The following is a 22877-nucleotide window of genomic DNA, read 5'->3' on the forward strand; positions in this document are numbered from 1 at the left end:
ACAGCTCCTTTGGGTATATACAAAAAGAAAAACAAAATCAGTCTCTCAGTCATTGTCTATGGAGCAGCTCCAGACTCTATACCTGATGACATCACAAGTTTGAGACTTGATTGATTGAACTTTCCTAGGCCATAGGAATAATATGGAATTCTTAATTTAGGTGGTGTTCCCCTTTAACTTACCGGTACTTGAACAGCTCACTGTCACTGAGATTGCAAGATGTCCCAAAGTGGAAAATAAAACTTCACCTCCGCCTGTCTCTTGGTTACAAACACCATTCACATGGGACAGATACATATATACATACATACTAATAATGACAAGATTGGGTTTTGTCCTACAGTTGAACTTAGCAGGGCTGGTAAGAATGACTATGATTGAGTTTTGTAATAATTATTAACTGTTTGTAGTATCATAATGATAAAATGGAAACTATTGCAAACAGTAGTAAAGACGCAGAAACGTTTCACAGCACACCCAACAAATAAGTGCTGGTGTTTAAGTGCTTCAAAAATTCAAAGATAAATAGGATCTAAATCAAACAAATATAACTTAAACCAAACTGTGTGCTGTTCCTTGGTTCTTATTATCAGCTGGCCAATGACCCTCAGATGGTCAACATTCATAACATCATATTATGGATATACTCTATAAGTAATATACAAATGTAAAAAAAATATATATATATTAAGGAACTTAGTACACATACTAATGCATGCTCCGCCTCAGTGTGGCCAGTAAAAAACATGAGCAGGTTCCCCATTGGGCAAGATGCGACAGAGTCGAACGCTATTTTATGGAAATGTCTGTGTTTCCATTAATAATAAATGAAATGTAGGCTATTTGGAATCCGCGATTTGGAGAGACAAATGGGAGAGGATATTTCAACAAAAAACATCATCCTCCTGAACAATCTGCCCCCCACTCACTTCTGAAATGATGGCTACGCTGCTGATATCGTCGTCTCGTCTTCAAAAGGCACCAAGTCTCCAATATTTTCTCATTTGGCCAAACATGTCGTTATGGGTGGAGTCTAGTGACCCTTGACATCGAAGGGATCCATTCTCCTCATTGGCTGGCTGTTTTTTCAGTAAGGGTAGTATAACTCCATACATGTCTAGAGTGGGTGCGCATTGATTCTGACCCTGGCACCTTTAGAGGATTGACTATTCAGTCTGAATGAGGAAAACTAATGGAAATCTGTGAAAAAAAAGGAAAAGAACCCCCCCCCCCCATTCAGCTTTGAAACATGACACCTACAGCCAGAAAGAGGAACTATACTTGTAATATACTTAAATCTGCCAGGTTTATTTTCTGAAAGTACTCATAATTGCGCACGTTACATCCCCCATCAAAGGCTAAAAGTTGCCTCTTTCTTTCTTTTCAACAGCAGTTTAATTGTTCAGAACAGCGTATATCTGTCTGAGTGAAAGAAAGAAAGAGGTAGTCACAGCCTTTCTCTCGACGGGGAGGAGGATTACAGGGACTGGGCGATAACCTCCACACAGTCCAACCTCCGGGCGCACTCCAGTCTCCGCTGTGCGCTTCACGGTCCACACGATGGAGAATAAACCAAACGGGAGAATGAGCACCATCAGCACTTCGATCGCGGACTCCACCAACACAAGAGTAAGTGAGTTGGTTGAAGCTGGCTACATGAACACTAAGTTATCGAACGAGTCACAGTCTCTAAGGTGCATTTCCTCATCCGTGCGTAATTTTGGAAACGACGGCGCGCTGTTCCAAGGTCTAAACTCAAGCGGCGACAGCGCAGTCTCCATACTCGACGGTTCACCTGCCGGGAAACATTTTTATGACCGCAGCAGTGACTATCTGAAGTGTGACAGTGTGCCGTGGGAGGATTTCGCTGAAGTTCAGAGGACAAGTGTGGCCACATCCGAATGTTTAAGCCTCCCCTCGACCACCGGAGCGTGCAAGTTCATCAAAGATGAGAAGGAGCCTGCTGTGATTATGGACAGCCCCTGTCCCAACTTTGATCCATCATCGGACCTACCTGTTCTGGACCCGTGTTGTGACAGCGACAGGAAGCAGCAGCTGGGGCTCAGTGACGGGGAGTCGGCCGCGGCCGTTCCTAGACCGGGGCTGGACGGAGCTCCGAACTTTCTGATGGACCTGAACCAATCCGAGCTGCTCCCGGGCCGTGCGCGCATCCAGCTGAGGACTGACTCCAGGTGCGCTTTGTCCGGGAAGGCGCTCATCAACTTTGACGCCAACGCGCACGCAGCCCAGCAACTGGCCATGTACAAGAGCGACGGTCCCCGCTGGCAGACGCACACGGCTCCGGCTGAGACCCATTACTGGGGCCAGTCCGTAGTGGGGCCCGAGGACCCGTTCTTACACAGCAGCGGCTACGATGGGATCCAGAACCAGGCCCTGATCCAGAGGAACCCGTCCCCCTTCTCCGCATTCCCCGGGTAACTACCAGAAACGTGGTATATGAACATCGAAATATAAAGTCCCTTTGACCTTTTGATCAAAGCTGAGTCACCCAGGAACTTTGAATGTAGGCCTAAGTTTGCTAACTTGTGCAACAGTTGGAGTTAAAATATAGAAATAAGACAGCAGTTTTGCCAGATCATAGAGTTTTGCCTACATAAATGTATGACCAGATGGTAATTAATCACGTTATAGGACAAATGATGTCAGTCAGGCCATTTCTGAGTCGAAGAAAGTGGAAAACAAACTATGTCTTTTAAGGAGTCATCTGTCTAAACTGTAGTTTGTCTCTTTAAAAATAAATGTAATAAGGGATAATGAGAACATCTCATCCAATTTGGTCTGGTTTTAGTTTTGCCACTTTGGGACAGAAGAAAGAAAAATAATGTTTTATAAAAATAAAAATGTTTTAACCATCTACACCTGGATATTTTAATATAAACTCTGGGCCCTAAATGGTCCTTCATTCTTACTTTTCTTTGCAAACATAGCAAGAGGCCTCTTAAATAAGCTTCAAATGCACTCAAGGGTTAACACACCAATCATGAATGTAAGAGTAGAGAGTAAAGCAACATTTAGTTCTTACCTTTGATCCTATGAGGATCAAACTTTGGTGATGATTTACCCTGCAATGTTACTCAACGTAGCTACTGCACGTTTTCACCTACATATCACAAGTTTCAAAGAGGCTTAAGTTTTAAAATCAGAGTGTTCTGCTTAAAGACCCAATGGACCCATGTGCCGTGTTGATATGAATGTAGCTTCATAGATGAGTTCATTAATGTACGTTTTTGTTCTTTTTTTCAGTATGCCGCCTCAGAGAGTGTGTGTGATCTGTGCTGATGAGGCATCTGGTTGCCACTACGGAGTCCTAACCTGCGGGAGCTGTAAGGTCTTTTTCAAAAGAGCAGTAGAAGGTGAGCATAAAAACACTTTACACCAACTTCTGGAAATTTGAAAAAAAATACTAATTTCCAAATCATTTTAAGCACAAGTCTCTACAATTTCTTTTCTTTTTGTACACACTTTCTGTCAAATATTGTCTACGCCACATACTGTAGCTGTATTACTAAGGGGAAAACACCCATCAGCTAACAGCAGGCAGGTTAACTGCCTTTTCCACAGATTATTTTCTATTTCAAGATTCCTTTTCACATCTGGCCAGTGACAGCTGATCACATGTGCACGACTGTTTTAACAGCCCTCCCTCTTTGTTTTTCATTTCCCTACTCTAATTTACACTGGGACAGTGAATCTTTTCTGGTGCATTGTACTTTTATGTCCACTGTTGTCACTATACCCGCTGTATAATGTAGAATACTTGATTTTTAGGGGTGCCTGCAAATGGAAATGCTAACTTATTTACCTTTTTTTCAGTTGATCAGTGGGCTTTGTTCCCAACAGATAAACTAAAAGATGAAAACTTAAATAAAAAAAGACTAAAGGAGGCACTACAGGCTGCAACTCAATACTGTATTTATCTCCACTGTCAGCTATCACAAGTCTTCAGTGAATGCTTTGGTACATTAAAAAAGGGAGTTAGCACATTCAACTTGACTGACCTTCTTTGCCAGTCGTTAGCAACAGTATCACATTGACCAGTGTTCACTGTGTTCCTCGTCTTGGACTTGTTTTTCCTCGTTATCTTGCCACGCAAGATTATATAAGAGCCATTATGTTTCAGCATGGCCGTGTCACTCTGTCCTCACAGCCTTGCCTCTATCTTATTTTTCTTCTTTAGATCTCGCCTCAGAACGCTGCCTCTGTGCGGATGGAGTAGCCGTAGTCAACACCCCCCCCCCCACTCATTATGTGCCTCTCCTCCTCCCAACCTATTTAAAAATGAAGTGCTGTTGAAATTGTGCTCATTGCCTTTTCCCCCCCTTTTCACTCCACAGGCCATCATAGCTATCTCTGCGCCGGGCGAAATGACTGCATTGTGGACAAAATTCGGAGGAAAAATTGCCCTGCGTGTCGCCTTCGAAAGTGCTATCAAGCAGGAATGATGCTCGGAGGTACTATTCAGTAGGATTTCTTTTTGCGTGCTAACATGGAGCTAATGCACCCATGTGGCACAAATGAAATGAAACCGATAGGTTCTGTAACAACAAGTCACACTTTGAATTCATGATAAGCAGCAAAGAGAATGTTAAAAGTGCTCAGATCCCAAAGACAATAATGAATTTGAATCAAACAGGATCTTTTGCAAATTGTGAATTTACTGGGCATACTGTAGATAGGAAAAGCTCTGCAACGTGTTATGGGCACAAATTGTGCTCTTTGACATCAAATCTAACCAGGCCTTGTTCTCATAACACAGGCAGGAAGCTGAAGCGTTTCGGGGCCTTGAAAGCCTTGGGTTTAGCCCCGGCCCTGATGTTCCAATCAAACTTGGCCATGTCCAGCGACAATCAGGCCATGAACTCCATGTCCTGCATACCAGGGATCCGTGAGGTGCAGCTCTCCCAACAGATCCTCAACATCCTGGAGAACATCGAACCAGAGATCGTGTACTCTGGTTATGACAGCACCCAGTCCGAGGGTCCACATATTCTGCTCAATAGCCTCAACAGGCTGTGCGAGAAACAGCTGCTGTGGATCGTCAAGTGGTCCAAGTCTCTGCCAGGTAACGGCTCTCCGCGGCTCAGGGTCACCCCAGTTGTCGCCATGGTGATCTGCCTGCAGGTCTCAGCCTTAGACACTGCCTGAGATAGAAGGCTTTGTAATGCCATGCATATCTGTTATGAGAGAAGTGATTCCAAGTGGTATAAAATAATTTGTCGTAGAAAAGTTTTCTGAAATCTTTAGCAATAAAGCTGTAGACTGAGGAAAAATAGTACTGGAAAACTAGTCCTGCATTGCCAGCCCTGTCTTCACAGCGCTGTGGAGTAACGTCTGGCTACGCTGCACATACATTCTAGGATTTGAACAAAAAAAAAAAACACTCTGGGTTGTTTCATTTCTTCAAACCAATCACAATCGTCTCGAGCGGCGCTAAGTTCCGGACGCAGCGACGGTGGCTCTGCAAAATAGTCTCGGGAAGGATCTTGTTTTGGTGGAACATTTGCACCCCGAAAAAAAAAAAAAAAAACGCCACATACAATATTAAATGAAGTTAACTGTTGAAACAATACAGTACCGTGAGCTATTTAAATTAGCTGGATACTAGGGCTGCACGATATGAGGAAAAAAATTGCGATCATTCTGACAGATATCGCGATATGATTCACGACATCGGAGGGAATGATCAGTTTTGTATCATTATTCACAATTTTCGTTGAAAAATATTAAAAGTAAGAAAGTGAAAATGATTATGGTGTGATTTTGCTGAGGATCTGTACCAAACAAAGATGTTTTCTGTAGTGTGTAGGGTAACACTTGAATTGAAGGCATCTACATAAGAGTGACATGACACTGTCATGAACACATGACACTGTCATGACACAGTCATGACACATGAACCCTAACCCTAACCCTAACTTGCCATGACAAAAACCGAAGGACACTTACTAAAAGAAGCGTTATGTCATAAATGTTTATGACTTGTTTATAATGTTTATGACACGTTCATGACAGTGTCATGTCACTCTTATGTAGATACCTTCAAATCAAGTGTAACCGTGTGTAGGATACGATTTGTAGGCCGGGACGTCTCTGCAGCACCGCAATACTTCATTCGGAATGGTTTAACACATATTTTGCCCCACCTGCAATTTGGATATTGCACTAGTCCATATTGTGATTTCAATAAAATTGCCATTAATTGTGCATTTGCTCTTACCAGTGTATCGCCGTGTGTACTTCGTCCACAGCGATCCCACCAATCGCTCCCAAAACGTCCCAGTTAGAGAGGAAATGCCATGAACATATTCTGTGTAAATCTTTACAATTATTACCTGAAAGAACCAAGCAGGCCTGCCTTGTTGCGCGATGCAAATATTCTTCAAAACTTGCCATTTTCAGGGTGTAGCTTGCTAGCTCGAAGTTTCTGGTTGTTTCCTGAAGCGAAGGGATTTGGAGAACAGCAACACACAGAGAGCGGAAGGGGCCTGACATGTCAGGCTTTATCCTGGAAATGTTTCTTCTGTTGATCCAGACTACTGGAAAACTAATGTGCTGCACCACTTATATATACATGATGGCATATTAGTGCACAGATGTTATGACAGGTTGCATCTACTATGAAAAAAATCAATAAGTACAGGATTTTCTTTTCTGTCTAAGGGTTTCGTAATCTTCAGATCACTGATCAGATGACCCTCATCCAGTACTCGTGGATGAACCTGATGGTGTTCTCTCTCGGGTGGCGCTCCTTTCAGAATGTCACCAGTGAATATTTATACTTTGCACCGGATCTGGTTCTTAGTCAGTAAGTGACCATCATCACACAGGCAACTTGAGTTGGCTTTTCATTTCTGATGATTTATTATTAACCCTTGTGTGGTGTTCATATTTTTGTTACACAGCCAATGTTCCGGTCTGGTGGACCCACCACATTATTAGGCTTTTAAATCAATACAGCCATAACAATTTATGTAAAAATACTTAATAGATGTTTACTTTAGCTCAATTACCAATGATATATACCATATACCATATCATTTATGGTTCATATTTGTCATTTACCCCTGTGAGATAACATTTGATCATTTTCGGGTTTTTTTGTGAGAAAACAAGGAAATTCAATTGTAAAAAAGGTTAAAAAAAAAAATAGAAACAAGATTTTTGAACATTATTGGTGCTTATTTCTTAGAACTTAATCAGAACAGGTGAAAGTGCTTAAAATGTAACAATTGTGTAACTTTGTGTGGGAGTAGCAGGTGCAGAAAGACAACATAGTTTCATAACACCTACAATTAAATACACTTTAGTCCAGTGGACCCGAACACCTCCCATGTAATAATAGTTATGTGTATGGGGGGTGTACCATGTGCAGTCTTTGAAAAGAAGTTATTTTTTATGTTATTCACCGAAAATGAGCCAAGGCCAATGAGTTTGAGTTAGAATAAATAATAAATAGCATCATTTTTCTTTTAGCAAACATTGAAAACGGGTCCCACGGACCCGAACACCACACAAGGGTTAAGCGCTATAGGCATGAGAGTGGTCGTTTATTCACAAAGCAAGGAGTTTGGATGAAAAAGAGCCTACCGATTGTTCAGACGCATGAACTATTTTATGTTTTTGTCTGCCAGGGAGCAAATGAGGAGATCGCCGATTTATGACCTCTGCCTGGCGATACAGTTCATCCCTCAGGAGTTTGCAAATCTTCAGGTTACCCGAGAGGAGTTTCTCTGCATGAAAGCCATAATATTACTCAACACAGGTAAAAGCCAGAAGACCTGTCCAGTCCTGAATCAGACTCTATATGATTCACTGTTTTACCATATGTTGACCTTCTTGTTTCAACTAACCACGCTGAGTAATACATAATGTTGCGAACAGAGATGTGACGCTTTGATGATCGTCTATTGTAGAGCCGCACAATAAAGGGAATGTACAGGGTGACTGGACCACGGTAAGATTTATGTAACCGCTGCTATCAAGTCCTAGTTTTACACTGACTGAAAAACATTGATCTCATAGCTCTCAGCAAACCATGATTGTTGGGTGGCACCTCCGTTACATTTCCTTAGTGTTTGTTTAGCTTTTAAAACAGAGTAATCACCAGAGCCTAATGGAATCTGCAGATTTCTTTTTTTTCCTTCTTCTTTTTTACAGATTTCAGCAGTTTTTAACTTAATATTATTAACCATAGTGGCATCTGTGGTGTCATGTGTCAAAATTGATCCATATAGATTTATGTCAGGAAAAAGGTAAGTCCTTGAACACATCTGATGAAGAGGAGGGTCCAAATGACACATTTGCTAAAAAAGAGGTCTTCAATAAAGTAAATGGTACTTTTTACATGTTTGAACATGAACACAATATAATGTTAATATATATAATAATAATAATAATAATAATAATAATAATATAATAATAATAACCAGACCCAAACGGAGTCTGCATGTTCTTTTATTTCTCACAGTTTTCAGCGGAGATCTAGAATGAAAATCTGCTAATTTAATGTGGTAACTCCTTTTTAGGATTGTTTTTTTTTGGGGTCAGCCCTATGTTCACACAGTCCAATGGTCCCACATTAGGCTGAGGATCAGAATTAGGCTCTATGGGTTAGGGTTAGGTTAACCCTAACCCCCTGCGCTTCATTCGACTGATCTGACATAAAACTTGGCAATGCAAGGCCTCTGTGCTACTTAGTTTAGTTTGTTTATTTAAAAGGACAATTAAGGACAACATTAAATGTTTTGCAATAAACAAAAAGATGGACGCACCAGATTTAGCTAAAAGCTACATTCCATCTGTAGTCCATTGCTACTGGATAATATATTGGGTGTAATTGGCTAACAAATTGGGAGAAAGGGGGATACAATCTGATACAAATTTATGAAAAAGGAAATGTGGGAACATAGGGCCTAATTTCGGAAAGAAATCTTAGAAATGTGGGAACATAGGGCTGTGGGAACATAGGCACGCTCCTGGTTTTTTTGCTTAGGGTGGAGATGTGTTAACATTATGAGTTTTTTGTAATTTATTGACTAATTTCTTTTTCAAATCTGCAGAAAATTCTGTGGAATTCGGCTTTTGCCCTGGCCCTGCTAATCATTGTTCTAGTTTAGAGAAATGTATTGTTTAATCTAGAAGTGTCCTGCCTGTTCGCAGTGCCTCTTGAGGGACTCAAAAGTCAGGGCGCATTTGAAGAGATGAGACAGAACTACATCCGGGAGCTGACCAAGGCTATCCACATGAGGGACAAGGGCTTGATGGCCAGCTCCCAGCGATTCTACCACCTCACCAAACTGATGGACGCCATGCATGAGGTACGCTCCCTCGTGGCTCTGAGTACAGCAGCACTGACCCATGTCTTAGGCTACATCTACACTGCTACGTTTTCATATTTAAGTGGCAAAAACGATCTCCGTCTACACAAGAGTTTTAGCTCCAGTAGCAGAACTAATGCTGCGTTCCAGACACAATTTTTTGCCCGTAAGTTACGACTTCAAGTCACGACTCACGACTTGGTAGCGTTCCAGGCAAAGGAACGACAAACCCTTCTGCGGCTCTGGTCTGATGATCTTCGGGTCAGCAAGCCAAGCTCTGCTCGCACAAGTGGCTGCTCACTTCACTTGCGCGAGCAGAGCTTGGCTTGCTGGTGCAAAGATCTTCTGTGCGCGAGGATAAAAGCTGGCTAGCTAAACATTACATTACACATACTAGCGATTTCTAGTCGGCGACATATTTTCGGCATCATTTAATAAGCATAACCTGCAGCAATGCACACTCGTATGTGTGTTGTTTTGATTACAATGTGCAGAATTACTTTACGTTGCCTATTTATTTCTATTTCTCTCTGTTAATCATCGGCGTCTGTACAGCATCAACAGGGGTCGCCATTGTTGTTGTGTGACGTCAAAAACTGTAACTGGGAGTACAACGATCTGGTACGAGTTCACGGGTAGGAAGTTATGGGTTTGACTGCCCTTTCAGGGTACTTTCCCGGGTAGAATGTTGTGAAAACGCGGTTTACGGGTTGCCTGGAACGCAGAAAAATGTCCTTTCATAGGCCCTGAACAGCTGCACAGGTGTTTTGAGTTAATCTGTCTGATTTGACCACTTCCTAGGCCTGTGTGGGTATGTCTAGAGTCTCTTGTTAGCTTCGTTGCACCTTTAAGGGTGGGACAAATGACAAATTCATAATTTTTATTGGTAGAAAATGATGTGCATCGGTCTCACCAAAAGGTTTCCGTTTGTGCCCGTCCAGAAAACAAAGCAACCACAGAGTCAAACCAAAACGGCGGCAGCAGTGTTTCCAAATGTCTGTTTTAGGGGCTCGGAAACGCTGCAGTAGTGTGTACACATGGCGTAAACGCAGCATAAGATTTTCGTTTTTTAAACCAAAATGTAGTAGTGTAGATGTAGCCTTAATCTAACTGCTGCTTTAGTACCAAGAATATCATGAATTTCTCTTTTCTGACAGATAGTGAAAAAAGTCAACCTGTTCTGTCTGAGCACCTTCATCCAGGCGGACGCCATGCGAGTGGAGTTTCCCGAGATGATGTCAGAAGTCATTGCCTCCCAGCTTCCCAAGGTCCTGGCCGGCATGGTGAGGCCCCTCATATTCCACACCAAGTGATGATGCCCGCGCAGACATCACTAATCTGCGGAGACATCTTGGGACTGGATTATTCACCCCCACAATTACTGGATTCTTTATAGCCTTCACTATTGTAGTCATCTATACTTTTCCTAACTGCCTCTAATGGTCTTTAGCCCTTTTACTTTATGAGGTAAAACAAAATGAACATGTTTCAAAATGTTTTTTTAGTACAGAACTCTTGAATATGATAAATTCAGAGGCATGAATCAATAAAGTTCTTCTGTATAACTCTGGTCTATCCCCCCTTTCCCATCCTACAGCTTGTGTATATATGGTACATACTAGCTGATATACAGTAGGTTTTGAAAACCACTAGAGATGCTGATATTTTTGTACTGAAGCTGCAAAAACTCTAAATAAATACTTGCTTACTTACTATATTATAACAAAAAGTTCAAATATAGGAGACACTGAAACCTGCCAGTTAAACTAATGAAATTCTTTTCGGGTCCTCAGCAGTGACTCACAGGGAGGAGACACTGATAAGAAGATAACTATCAGTAAAATATTTGATTAAAAAAAACAAACTTACTGTGATCTTAAGTGATTAGATATAACCCAGTTAGAGCACATCTCCGCCAAGTCTGCACTATGCCCTAATTAGAGATCCTAAGTAATGTGTTTGTTTTTTATAACAGAACATATTCAAAAGATGTTAATCTACATACGGATCTGCATCAAAATCACACATTGACAAACGTTGACGGGATGCATGTGAAGGTTTGAAGTGAGTGCAATAGTACAAAAATCCACCATTTCACAATGTCAAAATGAAATCCTTAAATATTTCGGGATTAGCATACAGATCTGTAAAAAACAACTGATCCCTTTCTCCTTGGCACATGGTCTTACTCTAAATGAAATGGAACTGAAATCAGTTCATATGTTTTTGAGCTGTACGGTTAACAAACAAAATAAAATAAAAAAATGTGACCCAAAAATGTAACTTCCCTGGCGGAGGTAGTAAAACGTTTTCACATAGCCAAGGATAGGAAGGAACCTCCATCAAATGTGAAGAGAACTGTATTATCTCTATGTCTTTCAGTGAAAAATACAACCGTATACAAAATACAACTTAAACTCACTAACTGTGACAAAGAATTTGGACCACACGTTGAATAAATCACGCTGTTTATTTAAAGACTTTTTTATGAACCGTCAAGACACAGTAGATGATTGCAAGGAAACAAGCTTGCCATATATATATATATAAAAAAGATCCCCCTGGAAATTCAGACTGTAAGGGAGTATTACTCCAGCATCAATGTTCAAGGCCACCTCACATTCTTAATGCTGTAAATGGAAAAGAATGCCCTGAACTGGGCAAGTACCAGACCTCAAATACCTTCCCAAATACATCTACGGCCCCCAGAGAAAGAGTCTTAGTGGGGAGTCATTTTTCAGTTGGTAATAACTAAAGGGTGAAAGTGTTGTTGATTATTTTCTTTCTTTTATATTTTTTCTTTCTGAAACTGTATCACTGAATGTTGTTACAGTAATAGAACATTAAACATGAAAGTATCTTTAACATAATATAATCTGATACATGTCTAGTTGTCATTACTAGTACACCAGTGTACTAATGAGTACAGTACCACAGGAGGCCTTAAAAGTGAAAACTCCGCCTTGTGAACATAGCATCACATGATACAAACACTTTTACATAGGGCATATAGTTGGTGTGATCATTTATACTAATAAACATTACAAACAACATTACAAGAAGTAAATACTTTTTGATTAGCAACGACAGAAGAATAGCACGAGCTAGGGATGTCCTGATCGGATCGGGTAGTATCAGATCAGGAAGTATCGGATCGGGTAGTATCAGATCAGGAGGTATCGGATCGGGAAGTATTAGATCAGGAGGTATCGGATCGGGAAGTATTAGATCAGGAGGTTTCGGATCGGGAAGTATCAGATCAAGAAGTATCGGATCGGGAAGTATCAGATCAGGAAGTTTCGGATCGGGAAGTATCAGATCAAGAAGTTTCGGATCGGGAAATACCAGATCGGGAAGTATCAGATCAGGACGTATCGGACCGGGAAGTATTAGATCAGGAAGTATCAGATCAGGAAGTATCGGATCGGGAAGTATTAGATCAGGAAGTATCGGATCGGGAAGTAACAGATCAGGAAGTACCAGATCGGGAAGTATTAGATCAGGAAGTATCGGATCGGGAAGTATTGGATCGGGAAGTATTGGATCGGGAAGTATCGGATTGGATAGTATCAGATCAGGAAGTATCGGATCGGATAGTATTAAATCAGGAAGTATCGGATCGGGAAGTATCGGATCGGGAAGTATCAGATCAGGAAGTATCGGATCGGGAAGTATCAGATCAGGAAGTATCGGATCGGGAAGTATCGGATCGGGAAGTATCGGATCAGAGCCAATATGGACATTTTTTAACTAATCGAGGATCACCTAACTCCAGACATTTACGTCAGTAAATTCTACACCATTCTAAGTAGAAGTTGATTGTATTAGTGAGTTTTACAAAACTGCTGGCTGCACTAAGTTAAATGTATAATAGCTGAAGACATCGTTTAGTTACGTTTACTTAGTTATTTATTTTTGTAAACAAAAAAACTGTGTGCAGTTCTTTTATCTAGGAAAATACAAGTATTGGATCGGGACTCGGTATTTGGCAGATATTCAATATTTCGGGATCAAGAATGCTGATGGGGGCCATCCCTAGCACGAGCATGAATGTGGAGTACAGTAGCGTGTAGCTCACCAGAAAGTGAAGTGCAGCAGTGAGCAGGTTCAGGGGCGGAACAATGATCACAGGCCATAAACAGGAAAGTTAAGGTGCAAACCCATTATGCTTTTTCTACTAGATTCTCATGGATTAGATTAGTATCATTAGTTTAAATCACAGTTTGTTCAATTACAGCTAATAGAAAATGTCTTTGAAACTACAGATTTCTAGAGCTGCAACTACCGATTATTTTCATAGTCGTTTAATGTGTGGATTAGTTTCTAGATGAATGGATTAGTTGCTTGGTCTATAAAATGTCAGAAAATGGTGAAAAATGTGGATCAGTGTTTCCCAAAGCCCAAGACGACGTCCTCAAATGTCTCGTTTTGTCCACAGCTCAAAGATATTTACTGTCACAGAGGAGTGAAGAAACTAAAAAAAATATTCACATTTAACAAGCGGAAATCAGAGAATTTGTACTTTAAATGGCTCAATCCGATCGATCAATTATCAAAATAGTTGGCGATTAATTTAATAGTTGACAAATAATTGATCAGTTGATTAATCTTTGCAGCTCTACAGATTTCCATTAACAACTTGACGAAAGGAAAGTGGGGTGTTGATATAATGGTTTAAAAGATAATATATTTCTGAGATTAAAACTTGTGAAATTGGATGTGATTGTTTTGAGATTCTGAAGGCCAATACTGGGACTAAAACATCAGTGCAGTCGATGGGTAATATATTTACAATAAAATATTGTATTACATAGTGCTTCTTAAAGGAGAATTCCAGTCGATTTCAACACGTAGCTCTGTTGTTTGCAAATTTGGAGTGCTGTCAGTAGCGAGAAAAACGAAAACAATCAGTGCTGCCTACACCGTGTCCTCCTGCTAGCGTTAGCACCCAACAGGCTTAAACAGGGCAAGTTTTAAACTTGTTTTTAGCCTCTTAACATGTTCAAAATGTAATTAAAAGTGCCTACCCATGTGAAGTGATTCCTTCCGAGTGAACACAGTGAATCTGACTGCAGTAGATGTGAAAGAAATGCATGAAAGTTCTGCTAATTCAGCTGTGTTTAGTTTTGGTGTTGAGACGGCAGTTGAGTGCTTAGGGACCGTCTACAAACTACAACACAGAAAAGCGATACAACAAAAATATGTAGGCTATTCATTTAATGATTAAATAAGGTAGTGTCTCCAAACTTACCTCAATTATAAATTGTCTCGTGCTAGTTGTACTACAGCACTTACTTTAAAAAAATAAGCATATGCCAATTTTTGAAAATATGTTTGCATCTCTTTTCGGTGTTGTAGTTTGTAGATGGTCCTGAAGCACTCCCTGCAGTATCAACACCGGAACTAAACAGGGCTGAATTAGCGGAACTTTTATGCATTTCTTTCACATCTACTGCAGTCAGATTCACTGTGTTCAATCGGAAGGAATCACTTCACATGGGTAGGCACTTTCAATGACATTTTGAACATGTTAAGAGGCTAAAGACAAGTTTAAAACTTGGGGATAACACGGTGTAGGCAGCACCGATTGGTTTCATTTTTCTCGCTACTGACAGCACTCCAAATTTAAAAACAACAGAGCTACGTGTTGGAATCGACCGGAATTCTCCTTTAACTTCTGAATCTCTGCAGATTCCCCAAACATTTCACAACAAAGCCGTTACAGAAAAGGAGGTACATTTTTGGACTTTGCATGTCTAGCACTGTTAAAGCATCTGCTAAGACAAATTTCAGTTACCAGCAAAAATACGAACATTACAACAATCAGCTACATTGTGTATTATTATTATTTTTTTTTTTCATGGATGCCATGAAAAAGATGCAATGTTTAAAATCTTGTTAGAGGAAGACGACATAATTCTCAGGAATTAAACCTTTTTTCCCCTCGTATGTTGCTTGGAGCCAGCCTGGTTCAACAGACGGGTAGACTACAGGACAAAAAAAGAGAGAAAACACTTTAATATCCAAGAGAAGCGAGAAGCAGACTCTAGATCCAGTATAACCTGATTAGAATCACTGAGCCTGACTTGGTTACACTATTTCCCTGACTTGGAGAAGAAGAAAAGACGCTTATAGGCAGAAAAGTAAACATGTACAGTGTAGCAGATAGAGAAAGACTAGGGGTGTGAGAAAAAAATCGATACACTTGAGTGTCGCGATATTTTATTTAGCAATACTATATAGATTTTCAAAAACGCAATATCGATTTTATTTTTTTTTATTTACGTGCAAAAATATTCATGTAAGACAGTGGTTCACGTTTATGTTGTGTTTAAACCCCCTACCGCTAGATGGCTATGCTGAGATGCACCACTAGTGTCCTCGCCTAGCAGTGCCTGACTTTTTGCTAGAAGCTAACAATGTAGCTATGGCTGAACTTTGGCCTACTAGCTACTAGCATATCAAAATTTGCTCACTAAGAACCTGTGAACCTCAATCCCAAACTGGCAGTTTGATTTTCTGTGTACTGAATTGTTTACCTAAAGTAAACTTCTTTGACTTCTATGAACATCATGTCTTTAGTTTTTCTAAAATTATACTTAAAAAAAAAAATCCCAATATATCGCCTTACGCACAGTATCGACATGGGGGTCACGAATATATTGAATCATGACCCATGTATCGTGATACGTATCGTATCGCCAGATTCTTGCCAATATCGGTCCCTACGGAGCACTTTTGCAGGCTTGAAAGCAGGATCGCCCGGCTTAATCACACACACATATAGTAGAAGCCATAAAGACAACCAGGATGAACATTACCAAAATTAAGACGACGGCTTTAAAAAAAAATGAAGTGCTAAAGCAATCTAGCAGCGTTATGCTGAATAAGGATGCAGAGAAAACTGGCCTGTTAATGCTAAGAGCAATAAAAGTCCTGTGAGCATTTGTTGTGGCTGCTGGCTCTGTGTTAACAGGAAAGAGGCACTAGTGCCTTCCATCACTAGGTTACAGTGACCTGCCTGCAATGGTTGTTGGCCAAGTCATCTCCTCATGGAAAAAGCAAAAGGCAATAATAAAAATCCGATGTCACGATGGGAGAAAAACAATGTGATGCCTCCAGGGGTAGAAGAAGTATTCCGATCCTTTACTCAAGTAGAAGTACTAACACCACACTGTGAGAATACTCTGTTACAAGTAAAAGTCCTGTATTGAAAATGTTACTTAAGTCAAAGTATGTTAAGTATCATCAGGAAAATGTACTTAAAGTAAGAAAAAGTACTCGATGCAGAAAAGTCCTCACATTTTAGAAACTGGAAATGATCCAAACAGTTGTGTGTTTAATGGTCGGATCATTTCAGCTGGACCGTTATATTGTTGGGTAGTTTAATTTATAAACTACATGTGTTTTGTGTGTAAAAATCTTAATGTGTAAAGTAACTAGTAACTAAACTTTACACACTAAGACACATTTTTGCATACAAAACCCATGTAGTTTATAAAATATGATGTTTTATTATGAATTAAACTAGCCAACAATCAGGGACGTGCACAGGTATGGGCTATTGTTGCCTGGTCAACTGCCCGTTTGCCCTGATTGGATTAGCTGCCCCTCTGGTGAAAGGGCCTAAATAAGCTTTTCTTTCTTTCTTCTTTTTGCTGTTGTGGCTACATTAATGCAATAATACGCCCATCATTACTTAAGTTAGATCAAATTAAATTCGCTATCATCATTCAATCTTGCCTTCAGCTATGCCCTCTGCCCCCCAGTCACGTCACTTTGTTTATATTCTCACACACGGAGCAGCGCAAGCCTTTCTGCCTTCACGTGAGTTTTTAAAGTTATGGAGATTATGACAAATGCCCTGTATATAGTAAACAAAAAAAATCCACTTTTAAAGCCTAAACCCTCGGCAGTCAAAACTAGTCGATATCCGAATGCGAATGAACAGACTCCAAATGAGGCTCCTTTTTCAACTACGAGGTCAATATTGTTTTTCAATAACGACAAAACAAGAAATAATCCGTGCATTTATATGGAACTAAGCTTTAGGAGCTTTCCATCTTTACTCTCCTCCCTGTTACGTTGCATTCGGAAATCGATTGTTTTTGACTGATAAAATGGCTGTGGCCGGGAACAACAAGACCTACGGTGAGTTGTTCAAAACCTTTTTTAGTAAACTCTGGGTACACAACCAATGTTGTCAATGCCTCCGTTAAGGTGTAGAACCCCCGGTGATACTTGGAGCAAAGTTTCATGTTGTGTCGAGTCTTCTTAGTGGTTTAAAAATAGCTATTTTGAGGCTAGCATAAAACTCCCATTCAAAAGCTATTTGACCGAAAAACCAGAATACGGTAAATCTTAAAAGTGGCGCTTCCGTCCTAAATATGCTTTTAAACGAAAGTTTGACTTGGGTACATTCACAAAAAGACCCTAGGTTGCATTTTGGCGAGAGTTACGCTTTAAGTAACATTTTCAATGCAGGACTTTTACTTGTTACAGAGTCTTTTTACAACGTGGTGTTAGTACTTTTACTCAAGTAAAGCATCTGAATACTTCTTCCTGCCAGTGCTGTCGGCTGAAGCGTAGAATGTCTGCCTAGTTTTGGCTCTGCTTACCGTTTGAGAAGTGCGCCCCCTGGGGGAAGCTGAGCTCGTGGCTGTGCTCTGCCTCGCAGGAATACATCGCTTTGGCGTCTCTGTAAAGGCAACAAAAAACAGGCAATGTCACGGCAGATTGGAAGAGATGAGAGTGGGAGTAATGAGGTCAGACTGTTAAAGGTGGTGTCATGTTTTTACAGCACCTTCCGACTGGAACAGACTGTGGGGAAGAGGCATTTTCAAAAAGCAGTGCTCTGGCAGCGACCCTGAAACAAAATAATATAAACACGAGTTCAGCACACCTGATTGTATCAGGGATACGATAATCAGCTGAAAAACAATGTGTTTGGTGAATTCTGTCGGTCTAAAGAAAAATGTGATAATAACAAAATCCTACAGTTATCTATTTTGCTATATCATTGTCTATAAAATCAAACCTAAACCAAAACAAGTGTGTCCATTATCTCTTGGCCCTGCCAGCGTTCCCTCATTGTTGAGAGCGAGGTGAAAGGCAGAACTACACAAAACAGGAGGTTTCCTTCCTCTGGGCGGACTCGGCTCCAGCACGGTGCTGAATTGAGTTAAACTATCTAACAAGGTTGCTCTTGACCCTGTGCGCAACAACCCTGAGTCAACAGAGCCTAGGGCGAGCTGGCTGGGTGCTGTATAACGGAACTACTCCAGAAACTGTGTGACTGGCTTCTTAGACATGACAAGTTAAACAATCTGTTTGTCCCGGAAGAAGGAGTGCAGACTGCTGCTGGGTCACATCAACCCCTGAGCAGGCAGAGTGTAATTAGAGCCAGAGAGGAAAATACATAAATCTCCCAACACACACTCATCGGATCTGAGAGAGCTCTCAATGCTCAATGCTCATAAACAGACCGAGGGGGAGGCTGACGGCTCAGAGGGGAGGGAGGGACGGAGAGAGGGAGAGAGGGAGGGATGCAGAGAGGGGGAGAGACAAAGAGAAGGAGAGATGAGAGAGGCAGAGAAGGAGAGAGGGAGGGAGGGATGGAGAAAGGGGGAGACAGTGAGGGAAGGAGGGAGAAAGGGGGAGACAGAGAGAGGGAGAGACTGAGAGAGGCAGAGAAGGAGAGAGGCAGCGAAGGAGAGAGGGAGGGAGACAGATGGAGGGAGGGAGAAAGACAGGAATAAATGTTGCTGAACTATTGTCCTCAAGCTGGATTGACTTGCAGTTATTTTGTGGGGGCAAATGAAACTGCAAGTGTATATATATATATATATATACAGCGTTGCTGTCAGGCAGAAACATTGTATCTCCATACTTTGTCATTTTAATTTCTTTCCATAAATCAATGCTTTGGGCCCCCCTTTACATCTGTCTGGCTGTAGGTTTTACAAATATTTAAACAGTGACGAGGCGATTTCATCTGACTTTGTCAAAGGTAAATAGCGAGATATGTATATATATATATATTATCCACAAAAGAGGTACAGAGGACAGCAAACCAACTATTGTGGTTATTAATAATTAACCTTATAACATTTTCCTAGAGCCACTTGTTTTCTCAGACCAGACAGACTAAATTAAACAAACATATTACATGTATAATGATATATATAAAGTAAAGCAGCAGCACAAACGACAACAACTGTTAATCAATTATCAGAATTGTAATATTCTGCCAATTGACTAATCTATTATTCAACTAATCATTTCAGCACTGGGTTTTAGGCGAGCAATAATGAATAAAATGTCCACACAAAACAAGATTTCATAGACTGCATTACACTGCAGTTGATATCACCATCCCTAGTATTAGAAGTGGTTGGGTCTAATTGAGCAAAATGATTAGCTTTTTAACAGTCATTACACTGAGCCAGGTCTTTGGTAGCCGTTGCCGACGGAGGCGTCCATCCTGCAGCGCAGCACTTGTTTGGGTGGAAGGTCTGGCTGCTTGGCAGGCTTTAAACTCTCACTGGGATCCAGTTTGGACAGACTTTGGACAGATCCAGAGCAGCTCCTGTGGCCTTGAGGGAGACAGATACAGATAATGCGTCTCCTTGTAAATGACACAAAGACATTAACGTTTGATACTAAAAGAGCTTGCACACTGCACCAAATCACTGAAATGAGTTATGCAAATAACATTTTACCAAAGCTGTTTAAATGATGCTTAAAGGAGAAATCCGGCGCAAAATGAACCTAGGGGTTAATAACACATTACCGAGTCGACCGTTCTCTGGGATATGTTTTCATGCTAATCGAATGTGACCAGTTTTAGCCCAAACCGCTAATTAGCTTATGACACTAGTCGTCAGGGCACGAGGAAAGTAAAAAGAAATCGATATTTCTACACCACTAACAAGGCTCAAAATAGCACCACACTTCCACGGTAGCATAATGAGGGTCAAAGTTCTCAATGCTTCGGTTTACATGTAGGGACCCTCATTCTGGCGCAAAATGAACCTAGGGGTTAATAAGATATGTGTACCGAGTCGAACGTTCTCTGGGATATGTTTTCATGCTAATCAAATGTGTCTCTAGCTTTTAACAAGCTACCGCAAAACCGGTGGTAACCTGCTAATGCTAGCTTTAGGGGCACTTGGTAAATCACTATTTTATACCACTAACAAGGCTCAAAATAGCAGCACACTTAAACGGCAGCATTGAGAACTTTGTAAGTGTACAGACAGTTTATTGAAAAGATAGATTATAAAGACAGTAGCGTTCGTGTTTACATTCAGGCGCCATCTTAGAAAACAGTCACGAGCAGTCGAAAGTGCCCCAAAAGCTAGCGTTAGCAGGTAACCACAGGTTTTGCGGTAGGTTGTTAAAAGCTAGAGACACATTCGATTAGCATGAAAACATATCCCAGAGAACGTTCAACTCTGTACACATATGTTATTAACCCCTAGGTTCATTTTGCGCCGGAATTGTCCTTTAAGTCAAGGGGATGTATGAGGGCGTGCCGCACTAGCAGCTAAGCGAGCATTATAACGTGTGTTACAAAGTGACGCACGTTCATCACGGAAGTAAAGACAAAATAGTTTGTGAACAGTGTTTTCTGTTGGAGATGGTAAGTTCCTTTGGGATGGACTTTGGGCTTTTTCACTTTGTAAGTCTATAACAAAAAAGATATGTAACACAATAAAGGAAAGGGAAAAAGCCAAAAAACATAATATGAGCACTTTAAACAAACTTTTTGGAGATTATCAATAAAAAAAAAAAAGTAAGATTATTTTTTAGGCCTTTATTTGACAGGACACCTTAGATTTAAAAGGGGAGTATCGTAGGAATCGTACCCGCGGCCGCTGCGGCGAGGACTGAGCCTCTGTCCATGGGCCGAACGCTCTACCAGGTGAGCTACCCGGGCACTGAGATTATCAATTCTTAATGTAAACATCAATCTGGTGCATAATAAAAAAGATAATATTTGAGGGTTGCTTGTACAATTTACAGCATACATTTTCTGAGAATATCTTTTATATCCAAACTAAATTTGTGTGTGTAACTGAAATTTCCCTAACCTAACTGATATGCTCCCAGTGGAGTAGCGCTCCTAATTTCGCTGTATTGTAAAGTACAATGACAATAAAAGCATTAAAATTCAAAAATATACTCGGGAATGTAATCCAACGGGACCTTGTGGATCAGAATCAAATCGATTGGGGAAATCACTTGATGATCAACCTACCTTCAGATATATGCAGTGATTTCAGAGAGGGAGCAGCTGAGCGGTTCAGCAGGGCCGGCCTGAGGTCGATGCGGCAGTGCGGGGCTTTTTTTGGGGCGGGAGACAGCCAGGGCACGGTGCTGACTGAGGACAGGCTGAGAGCATCCTCGGACTCTCCGTCTGTACGTCCGGCATCCTCCCTGGAGCTGGATTCTGGGCTGCTGACACATACAGCGCTCCTGGGGCCGTTTGAGAGCTGGGACGGCGAGCGGCGGAGGTCTGGCAGCGACTTGTCCTTGGCCTGAGAACAGGAAGCTGTTTTGGAGGAGCTGTTCTGCTCGGAGGAGTGGGAGGACAAAGACTCCATGCTGCCCATGGGAGTGCTGCTCGCACTGCTGCTGAGAGTGTCACCTATGCAGGGACCAGAGAAGAGGCAGACAGGGCCCTCATTAAAACCTGCTGAGTGACGGTGTGATTGTGGTTACATCATGGCTTACAGAAACACTCGACAGCTGTTTTAATTCCAGAGCTCGCCTCCCTACGTGCACATGTTCCGCCAAAACAAGTTCCTTCCCGAGGCTATTTTGCAGAGGCACCGTAACTGTGTCCGGCGTTTAGCGCCGCCCAAGACGATTGTGATTGGTTTAAAGAAATGCCAATAAACCAGAGCACGTTTTTCTCCCATCCAGGAATGCTGGGTGGACTAGCCAGACCCTCCTCCGCAGCGCTGTGATGGAAGGTCTGGCAATGCTAGCCCAGATCCTGAATGATCCTGCTCATCCTCTCCATCAGAAAGTCAGTTTAGAATGGTGACCTGTGGCGGTAATCGCTGCTTTGGTACTCACTTTCTGCATCTGCCAGACACAGTGTTGGGGTGTAGAGGCTGCGGGGCTTCCTGGGCCCCGTGGACAGACAAATGGCCCTGCTCCTGCGAGAGCCAGGCCGGCTCTGGGGTTGGGGCAGGGGCACATTGGGGTCCGGAGGCTGGTGGAAGATCTGGAGGTCCAGAAAGGAGCACTGATTACTACACAATGTATTCCTTACCAATACAGACTGGTATTTAAATTGTTTTTGATTGTTTTCTCACTATCCAGGATAGAGTTGGATCTCAAGAATGTTGTCAACCATCACAGATTTAGCAAAACATTTTATATGGAGGTAGCTATGTCTTTGTATCTCTGGTTGTTGACATTTGGTATATCAATAATGCAATATGAAATTGCATATACCATGATAAAAAAATCCTATGCATATTTTCCATCTGCATGCAGTGTCATGCTCAGTGTCTTTTTGTCAAA

General features: G+C 41.4%; 2 protein-coding genes across 5 annotated transcripts in view; one reads left to right on the forward strand and one right to left on the reverse strand.

Moving 5' to 3' along the window:
* The first annotated feature begins 1507 nt into the window (after positions 1-1507).
* Positions 1508-11371, forward strand: pgr (progesterone receptor). The gene is made up of 8 exons (XM_078245795.1): positions 1508-2435; positions 3265-3374; positions 4356-4472; positions 4778-5083; positions 6682-6826; positions 7653-7783; positions 9181-9338; positions 10496-11371. Exons 1-8 carry the CDS (start codon positions 1561-1563, stop codon positions 10649-10651), a joined length of 1998 nt encoding a protein of 665 aa, XP_078101921.1. The 5' UTR covers positions 1508-1560; the 3' UTR covers positions 10652-11371.
* A 418-nt stretch (positions 11372-11789) lies between these two features.
* Positions 11790-22877, reverse strand: part of arhgap42b (Rho GTPase activating protein 42b) — a 101514-nt gene continuing 90426 nt past the window's right edge. For 2 of the 4 annotated variants that reach the window (XM_078245799.1, XM_078245797.1), the window contains 6 exons: positions 22425-22575; positions 21601-21990; positions 19777-19933; positions 18142-18204; positions 17957-18036; positions 11790-15325 (listed from right to left, as the gene is read on the reverse strand). In XM_078245799.1, coding sequence (XP_078101925.1) covers positions 15237-15325; positions 17957-18036; positions 18142-18204; positions 19777-19933; positions 21601-21990; positions 22425-22575 — 930 coding nt within the window. In that variant the 3' untranslated portion in view covers positions 11790-15236. Of the gene's footprint in view, positions 15326-17956; positions 18037-18141; positions 18205-19776; positions 19934-21600; positions 22001-22422; positions 22576-22877 lie in introns of all 4 variants that reach the window. The other 2 variants (XM_078245798.1, XM_078245796.1) reach the window with 1 other exon arrangement.

The sequence above is a fragment of the Sander vitreus genome, chromosome 3, assembly GCF_031162955.1.
Source record: "Sander vitreus isolate 19-12246 chromosome 3, sanVit1, whole genome shotgun sequence".
Taxonomy (NCBI): Eukaryota; Metazoa; Chordata; class Actinopteri; order Perciformes; family Percidae; genus Sander; species Sander vitreus.